The sequence below is a fragment of the Zea mays genome, chromosome 7 (genome assembly GCF_902167145.1).
Source record: "Zea mays cultivar B73 chromosome 7, Zm-B73-REFERENCE-NAM-5.0, whole genome shotgun sequence".
NCBI lineage: Eukaryota > Viridiplantae > Streptophyta > Magnoliopsida > Poales > Poaceae > Zea > Zea mays.
The window spans coordinates 72,079,709-72,090,004 of record NC_050102.1 but is presented as its reverse complement, the minus strand read 5'-3'; the positions used below and the strand labels follow the sequence as shown (position 1 = coordinate 72,090,004).

The window sequence follows — 10,296 nt, the reverse complement described above, 5'->3', positions numbered from 1 at the left end:
GTGTGTACTTCTCACTTTCTCCCCTCTAACTAATTTTGCCACCCTCGGAGTCATCTGTTCACATTTTTTTTATATACTGATTTTACAACACTCTCAGAAAGGGCTGTGGTTACAATGTTTCAAGTTGAATTAAACAAAGGGATGTGGTTTAGTCAGTAAATAAACGGAAAGCTTAAAGAACAGATAGGGGTGATCAGGATTATTTTCAGATTTGGAGGCTGTTTGCATTATCTAAATGTATAACCCATACAGATTATTACGGGAATTCAAAATCGCACAAAATATTTATTAATCATTTCCACGGTCAAAAACTTCACAAAATATCTCTTATTAAACCCATGTCATAGGTATTACAAACAAGATTCATAGACATACAAGTTTGCCTCTTGTTGCGTTTGGTTGATCAATAACAGTACGACACGTATTCTATCATTATAGAATCTCTCTACGCCTAAACATAGTCCCAATTATTGCTCTTTGCGAATTTGTAGAATCTATCTACGCCTTTCTTCTTCAAGAAATGTCACAGCAAACTGACGGTTGTTCAGCGCCACCAAAGCTTTTTGGATTGCTGCAATGAATGCCACAATTAATCACATCTACACGTAGTTCATGATATAATGAAAACAATCACAAATTTAATGTAACTAATTTTTTAGAATATACTTACGTCGAAAATGATGGGTGTTGTGATGGAACGGATTGAAGTGTATTGCGGTATGATCCGAAGACTCGAGGCACTCTAGAATTACACATTTAAATCTCCGTTACGAATCATTATAAAGCAAAACCTAGTGACAGATGTTTTGAAAGACGTAAAGACATGATGTACCTTGTCTTCTGAACCGTTTAAACATAGTCCCAATTATTATGCCATAATCCTCCTTAGCCAACACCCAGCGGAGTGCATTTTTGTTTAGTAGGTCACCCCAAACTTTAATGATATGTAAATATCCCCTACGTCATTAATTTTGGTAAGAATAGGTTAGTAATATTTAGACTTGGATATATAACTCGACAATTAACAGAATATACCTAGCATCCATTATAACAATCTTTCTGAAAGGGCCCCACATTGTGGCGATGTATTGTACCCAAGTGGACTACAACAGCCATAATGTCTACAAAAATAACAAGAGTTTATAAATGGATTAATACTGAATTTTGTGTAAACGATATATATTAATAATAATTAAGAGATCGATATATTCTTACCGACTAAAGTTCTGTTTGGCAACTCAGCAATATCAGCAAGGTTCAATAGTATTTGTTTTGGGAATGGCGCCATCTGAATTGGAACAGTGTATGGCTCCACGATGGCTTGTTGGTCAAGACACAATTCCATGGGACCATTTAGATGACGAAAATTAAATTCACCCGGATGAAGATTGAACTTTACATTATCCATCTTGTAAACATGCTTTTCATGGAGCAAATTGTCGAAATGTTTGACTGTCTCATACATATATGTTATGGCCTCGATCTTGGCTCCCTAATAGTATTTCAGTAGGAGAAGAGGCAATGGTATGAAGAGCGTGTAATTTTGAAAATGAAACTTAGAGAATTGTTGGCTTACATTGATGTCAGATAAAACGAAATGTTGTCTGTCTCGAAAACGTGGTTCAATCGGGAATTTAACTTCTACCCGAGCTACAATACTGTATTTCCGCGGTAGCCCATAAAAATCTTCATCACGGTAGTCGTCGAACAACCTGAAGCTATATTAAACACACGTCTAAATATCGGTCATAACTTTGATAGATCAATTTTATGTAAATATATATCGGTCATAACTTACATAGGCATCCGTTTTAGGCGGTCCGCTGCGGCTCTTTCACGATTCAATACGACCGGTTCCATCAAAACCTTGTAGCATTTGACATAATTTAAAATTTAAATGGAACACATATCATAATTTTTCTGGTTGTATTATAGCCTTGAGACCCCCCCATACAGTAGAGTTTAGCATCAACCGATATATACCGGAAGAATGCATATAAACTTTATACCCCAATACCAGTCCCCAATACACACAAGCATACACGGCATTAACAACATTGTTTGTATGGAAAAGTCAACTGCTAGTACGGGTGTTCGGCACAAGTATTTTATTTTAAAGGAGGGAGAGCAAGGATATATAGCCTTGAGACCCCAGACAGTAGAGATTAGCATCAACCGATATATATACCGGAAGAATGCATATAAACTTTATATACCCCAATACCAGTCCCCAATACACACAAGCATACACGGCATTAAAGCGAGAATTTTGTATGGATAATTCAACTGAAACATGATCGAAAAAATTCAACTTAGAGAACAGTTGCAGCAACAAATTCGCTTGAAAGCTTACCTAGGCCTGAGAAGCTGCGGAAGCCGTCGATGCGTTGCAGCGAACCCCCGACGGTGTCCTGCCGTCCGGACCGGGTCAAACAAGCGTCTTATCCCTTTCTTCTTCCACACCCCTCGCTAGCCGAAACAACAAACTATTACAATGAAAACCCCATTTATTACAATAAAAAAACATATAGGACAGCAAGGACTAAAAGTCATATTACAGTTCAAACAAAAATCAAAAAACTTCACAGGACAGTCCAGTTTGATCTGTCCAGTTTGACAATTGATGCAGACAGCCCAAGTCATATACAGATCAAACAAAAATCAAACAATGCAGTGCTAACAGGACCATATACAGAAAATCTAAAATTGTACAACCAATACCTCAACAGATTTGAGGTCAACTACAGCCAATGGACAGAATTTATGTCAACTACACCCAATGAACTAATGGGTAGTACTTGCTAACAGAAATGAGGTGAAACAGTAAATGAACAGATTTGAGGAAGGACTGCAGCCAATGAACTAATGGGTAGTACTTGCTAACAGCCATGAAGTATTGAATTAGCAATTCAAAGCAAAGCAAGATATGGGAAAAAATCAGCAATTGTAACGTGAAAGCAGATAACACTTATGAAATCCCCATTTATTATTTCAGTAAACACTCTATGATCATTAACTATAAAAATACATATAGGAGAACTCTAAAATCTGAAAACATATAGAGTGATTGGATAGCTATAAATAAAATGAAATCAAGACTAAGCCGATACAGGAACACTGTTCAAGTCAATGCCATCCTCAAACCTGTTCAACTGCCATCCTCAAATCTGTTCAACTGCCTTATTCAGCTCAATCTAAATTATATAAAAGGACAGCAAGGACTACAAGTCATATTACAGTTCAAACAAAAATCAAAAAACTTCACAGGACAGTCCAGTCTGATCTGTCCAGTTTCACAATTGATGCAGACAGCCCAAGTCATATACAGATCAAACAAAAATCAAACACTGCAGTGCTAACAGGACCATATACAGAAAATCTAAAATTGTACAACCAGTACCTCAACAGATTTGAGGTCAACTACTGCCAATGGACAGATTTTATGTCAACTACACCCAATTAACTAATGGGTACTACTTGCTAACAGAAATGAGGTGAAACAGTAAATGAACAGATTTGAGGAAGGACTGTAGCCAATGAACTAATGGGTAGTACTTGCTAACAGACATGAAGTATTGAATTAGCAATTCAAAGCAAAGCAAGATATGGCAAAGCAGATAAAACTTACCAGGTTATTTCTTGTGTTGAAGATGTCGTGGGTCTTCTTTCTGCCAGAACCTATATAGTTTGTTGTCAACAGATAACACTTAACAGTTAGATATTTGGTCCTTGATGTTGTTCTAAATCAAATTCCGCAAACTATCATGAAAAAACTATGAACCAAGAGGAAAACACTGCTATAACAAACTAAACCAAGAGGATGGAATAACAAACTAAACCAAGAGGAGGAAAACACTGCTATAACAAACTATAACAAACACTGCTATAACAAACTATGATCCGAGATACATATGAACAAACTATGAACCATAGGAACTGGTACAACACAAGAAATGTTGAGTAGTTGTTCATCAACAGCAAACACTGACCTTCAGCACCGTGTCCACTGGCGACGTGTGGCTTCACTGGCGTATGGATCGATTAGGGGTTTTTAAGAACCGAGAGGATGGAATTGGCAGTGGACGTTCAGAGAGAATGGAGAGAAGAGATATGGGAATTGAGGGGGCGGGCGCGGTAATGGCGAGAAGAGATCTGGGACCTTCCATCCGCGGGAGCAGCCACTGCCGAGATTGATTTGAATGTCAGTGGGCTTTGATGGCGTGGCGGATTCACGATTTGCGGGCGCGGCGGATTCGCGATTTGGTGCCGCAACCTTCCATCCGCGGTCGTTGGTGGCGAGAAGTGCGGGGGCGAAGCGGCCGCGATGCGGGCCGAGCTGGACCTGCGCGGCTGATTTGCGGGAGCGGCGAGGAGCAGCTGGACCTTCGCGGCTGATTTGCGGGAGCGGCGATTTGGTGCCGCAACCTTCCATCCGCGGTCGTTGGTGGCGAGAAGTGCGGGGGCGATGCGGCCGCGATGCGGGCCGAGCTTGCGGGCGCGGCAACCTTCCATCCGCGGGCGTTGCTGGCGCGGTGTCCGGGGTCGAAGCGGCCGCGAGGACGGCGGCGGGATTTGCGGGAGCAGCGCGGGAGTAAAGCGGAGCTGGCGCGGCGGCAGCCGTTCGCGGGGAGGGAGGCAGAACACTGGAACTGTGCACGCCTACACTGGACTCATATAGAGTAGTAGAGACTTAGGGTTATTTAGGGTTTGTGGATTCTTCTCACCTTGAGGTGCATGAAATGATTAAGGCACAATCCTTAAGATGAAAAGGACTTAATTAAACCTTTGGTCCTAATTTTTGATGTCCTTTGCTCAATTTGGTTCACATGTGATAATGGTCTTGAGTTAGCCCTAAGAAGAAACCCTAGGTGACACTGGGTTTCACAGCCATCCCCCTTAAGGGAATCTTGTCTCGAGATTCGGTCGGAGTCCTCCGGGGTGAAGATAATTATTTATGGCTTACTTGAAGTGGGTGGTTTATTCATTAAGGTTCTTCTTGGCAAACTGCTCTTCGAATGTCATCTTCTTTGCAACTTCAGAAGGAAGACCTTTTAGCTTTAGTTCTACAATCAACTCTTTTTATATTAAGACCACTTTTCTTATATTTAGATTCAAAGGGCAGGGGGAGGGGTTGGGTATGGTTACGTACCAATTCCCTTAGGTAGACAATCGGGGAAGTTTGAATGTAGAAATTCCTCAGTCTCCCAAGTAGCCTCTTCCTCTGAGTGATTACTCCATTGGATCTTATACATCTTGATCGATTTAGCCCGAGTTGATCTTTCTTTGCAATCCAGAACCTTGGAAGGGTACTCTTGGTACGATAGATCTGGCTCTATCTCCAATTCTGGTTCTGCCATGATCTTAGTCGGCAATTGAACACATTTCTTCAGTTGGGATACATGGAATACATCGTGGATGGCAGACATTTTTGGAGTTAACTTCAATTTGTATGCCACAGGTCCACATGCTTCTATGATCTTATAAGGTCCAATGTAACGAGGGGCAAGCTTGCCTTTGATCCCAAACCTCTACACTCCTTTGGTGGGTGATACGTTCAAATATACGAAATCTCCCACTTCAAACTGGAGAGGTTTCCTTCTCTTATCATGGTAACTCTTTTGTCAGGCCTGAGCAGGTTCTAGATTCTTCCTAATTAGCTTGACTTTCCTTTCGGCTTCAGTCACTAAGTTAGGTCCAAAAATTTCTCTTTCTCTAGGCTGAGACCAATTGAGGGGTGTTCGACACCTTCTTCCATATAGGGCTTCGAAAGGTGCCATCTTTAGGCTGGATTGATAACTGTTGTTATAAGCAAACTGTGCCAAGGAGAGATACTTATCCCAGTTCTTGCCACAATCGATCGCACAAGCCCTTAGCATATCCTCAAGAATTTGATTTACCCTTTCAGTCTGACCATCAGTCCGCGAATGGTAAGCTAAACTTCTTATTAGCTTAGTTCCCAAGGACTCTTACAGTCGTTCCCAAAACCTAGCAAAAAATTGAGCTCCTCAGTCAGAGACAATGGTCCGGGGTAATCCATGCAAACACACGATTTGGTCAATGTACAGCTATGCATACTTCTGAGCCTTATCAGTGGTGTGCACTGGAAGAAAATGTGCCACTTTCGTCAGTCGATCCACAATGACCCAAATTGAATCATGATGATGAGAGGTGTTGGGTAGACCCACAATAAAATCCATGCTGATGTCATCCCATTTCCATGAAGGTATTGATAGGGGTTGCAAGGCTCCAGCTGATTTCAAGTGGCTTGCCTTTATCCTCTGACATGTGTCACATTCTGATACATATTGGGCTATCTCCCTCTTCATTCTGGTCCACCAATACAAGGGCTTCAGATCATGGTACATTTGGTGCTTCCTGGATGCATGGAGAATTTGGAGAGACGAGCTTCATCCAAGATCTTCTTCCTGAGATCCTTATTTTTAGGAATAACCAATCTGCTTTCAAACCACAATATACCCTTCCCATCTTGGCGGAAACACTTATACTTCTCTGTCTTCTGATGGAGGTTCTCTTTAATGATTTGCACTCCCTTATCACTAAGTTGGGCCATAATTATCTGGTCTTGCAAAGTTGGCTCAACGGAAATGTGAGACAAAGCACCATAAGGAATCACTTCAATCTTCATTTTACTCAACTCATCACATAGGGTGTTGATGCGAGAATCCATCATAACACAGTTGCATTGCGATTTCTGACTCAAGGCATCAGCTACCACATTGGCTTTCCCTAGGTGATAGTGTACCTCCAGCTCATAGTCCTTGATCAGCTCTAGCCATCTTCTCTGCCTCATGTTGAGATCAGCCTGAGTAAAGATATACTTGAGGCTCTTATGATCTGTGAAGATGTTGTAGTGGGTTCCCATCAAATAGTGTCTCCACATTTTCAATGTATGAACCACGGCTGCTAACTCCAAGTCATGAGTGGGATAATTTTGCTCATGAGGCCTGAGTGCTCTTGAGGCATAAGCAATGACTCGGTTGTCTTGCATCAAAACACAACCTAGTCCAATGCCAGAAGCGTCACAGTACACATCGAATGTCTTGCTGATGTTAGGTTGTGCTAACACCGGTGCTGTGGTCAGATGTTGCCTCAATGTGTGGAAGGCATCTTCGCACTTCTGACCCCAAACAAACTTGGCTCCCTTCTTCAACAATTCAGTCATGGGCTTCGCAATTCGAGAGAAATCCAGAATGAATCTTCGATAATAACCAGTTAATCCCAGAAAACTTCGAATTTGATGGACAGTTGTTGGTGGCTTCCAGTTCATCACCTCTTGCACCTTATCAGGATCAACAGCTATGCCTGCCTCAGAGATAGTGTGACCCAAGAATTTGATTTCCTTTAGCCAAAAATCACATTTTGACAATTTGGCATAAAGACGGTGCTCTCGCAGATGTTGAATCACTACATGCAAATGACCGGCATGCTCTTCTTCGTTCTTTGAGTACACCAAGATATCATCGATGAAAACCACTATGAACTTTTCCAATTTAGGCATGAAGACAGAGTTCATCAGATACATGAAATATGCTAGTGCATTAGTCAGCCCAAATGACATCACTAGATATTCATACAACCCATATCTAGTTGAGAAAGCAGTCTTCGGAATATCACTTGCTCGTATCTTGATCTGATGATAGCCGGAGCGAAGGTCTATCTTGTAAAACACTTTGGCTTTGACCAATTGATCGAAAAGAACATCAATACGAGGCAAAGGATACTTGTTCTTGATAGTCACCGCATTAAGTGGGCGGTAATCTATGCACAGCCTCAAGCTTTCATCTTTCTTCTTCACAAACAAGGCTGGACATCCCCAAGGCGAAGTACTTGGGCGGATGAAACCTTTGTCCAACAATTCTTGCAATTGCTTCTTCAATTCTGCTAACTCAGCGGGTGGCATCCGGTAAGGCCTCTTGGAAATAGGTGTCGTTCCCGGTTGCAATTCGATGGCAAATTCAATACCCCAGTCTGGTGGCATTCCTGGTAATTCATCAGGAAAAACATCTGCATACTCACAGACCACTGGAATCTTCTTCAAAGGTAACTCTATCATAGCAAAAGCACATGATTGAGTAGAATCTTGGTTGGGCAGAAATAAGGTGAAACTCCCACAGATTGGGGATTTAATTTCAATGATGCGGCTGGCTACATCTAGCACCACTTTGTGCCGGGTCATCCCAGTTGCTCCCAAAATAATGTCCACATTCTCCAATCCTGGAATAAGGAGGGTCGTCTTGACAATATGGCTTCCCAGCCAAATGGGCACGCTTTGATTTAATTGGTTTGATGCAACCTTGCCTCCTGGCGTTGCAATCATAAAAGACCCTCCGGTATGACAGAAAGGCAGTTGACACTTAGTACTGAACTTCTGGCTAATGAAGCTATGAGATGCACCAGAATCAAATAGAATTAATGCAAGTTGATTAAAAACTGAAAAAATACTAGTCATGATGGGGGCTCCTTCAGGTAACTCCTCCAGAGTAGTGAAGTTGAGCTTCCCTTGCCTGACTTGCACCTTCTGCTTTCTTACCTTGTCTTGATTTGGTGCTGGCATTTGCCTCTGCTGATTCCTTAGGCAATTCTTGACATAATGGCCCACATTGCCACAAGTGAAGCACTTGTTCTCATTCCCCTAGCGGAACTGCTGCTGCTGCGGAGGTTGATTGTTCCTTGGAGCGGGGGCTGGAAAACGACTGGGTGCTGGCTGCTGCTGCTGAGGTGGCCTGATCACCCATCTGCTTGCCTGCTGCTGAAATCCTCTGCTCTGATTGTGGGAAACAATCCTTAACCTCTGGATTTGAGCGGAGGGTGCTGACATTGGTGCCTTCTGCTTCTTCTCTGCACGGTGAGCTACAATACAATCCTCCTGGGAGATGACCAGGTTGACCAACTCATTGAAGCTATCAGCCCGAACAGTGTTGAGACGCTCACGCAACTTGGTGTTGAGACCCCTACGGAAACGGTCTCTCTTCTTCTCATCTGAATCAGCATGATACCCTGCGTACTGGCACAAGTCGTTGAAGGCCTCAGCATACTGCAATACCGTCCGGGTTCCTTGATTTAGTGCCAAGAATTCATTTAGCTTGTGGTCAAGAATTCCAGCTAGGATGTGGTGTCCTCTGAAAGCAGTCTTGAATTCCTCCCAAGAAACTTCATGACCAGGAGGTAGCATGGCACGGAAATGGTCCCACCAAGTCCGAGCAGGTCCGCGAAGTTGCTGTGCAGCGAAGCGAGCCTTGGTGTCATCAGGGCAGTCTCCCGTGAGGAGGGGAAACTTGGACTCCACGACGCGCAACCACACGTCAGCGTCTAACGGATCCTCTGCCTTGGTGAACAAGGGCGGCTGCGTACTCAGGAACTCTTGATAGGTTGTCGCGGCCGGAGGTCGCTGCGGCTGGCCTCCACCATGCTGCTAAGGGTGGGGCTGACGCTGCAAGAGCTGTCGCAGAATTTTGTTCTGCTGAGCCATCAGCTCCTGCACCATGGGAGCTGGGGGAGGCAGCGAGGGAACATGCTCGTTATGCCCGTGGTGCTGCCTAGCTACCATCTGAAAACAGAGATTGTCGCCATTGTTATCCCAATTCCCAATTTCAAACAATACGCTTTTATCTCATACGGAAAAAATTGTCATAATCATAACATTAAGTTTGAACGAGGATAACACGGTTACAAACATTCCACTAATCTCAATAGTTCTCATGGGTTACATCAATTAGGGGAAGTACCCGTAAGCCTAGTCCAAAATCTGTCATTAACTAAGCTCGCGTAGGTTTCTATCCTCCTAAAGCGTCAAAACGACTCATCAACCTTGAGTAGTGGAAGCGACACTGGATACGGGTGAAGGAGGCATCACGGAGGCAGTCACATTGGCACCAGGGGCTGGTCCTAACTTCTCGGGAGCCTCTTCTCCCTCGCTTCTAGCCTCATTGGCCTCCATCTCTAGGTGGTGCATGTCCAGATAGTCATTGGCTTCCTCAAGTTCCTATTGCACATCATGGAGCTGGTTTTCTAGGACATCGATAGTGTTGTCCCGGATTTCCACCTGCTGCTCCAGGGTGGTGATGCGCTGGCTCAACCTTTCCACTTGTAGGTCCTTCTCCACCAACTCTGAGGACAAGTCGACCACAAAGTCTTCTCGGCTGTCAAGGGTGAGCTTGGTGGTTTGAGCGAGGTTGGCAAGATGTGCCATAGCGTCGCTCTGCAGGGCCTGAAGGCGGTATAACACACTCATGCACTGAACGGTGATCCTCCCAACCAAGTCAGGATACATCGCCC

At 43.5% G+C, this 10,296-nt stretch overlaps 1 protein-coding gene across 1 annotated transcript; it reads right to left on the bottom strand.

The window, feature by feature from the left end:
• Positions 1-494: 494 nt before the first annotated feature.
• LOC103632444 (uncharacterized) lies at positions 495-1,076 on the bottom strand. Its single transcript, XM_020541559.1, has 4 exons — positions 1,036-1,076; positions 833-957; positions 671-742; positions 495-571 (listed from the first exon to the last, which is right to left on the bottom strand). Exons 1-4 carry the CDS (start codon positions 1,074-1,076, stop codon positions 495-497), a joined length of 315 nt encoding a protein of 104 aa, XP_020397148.1.
• Positions 1,077-10,296: the final 9,220 nt, after the last annotated feature.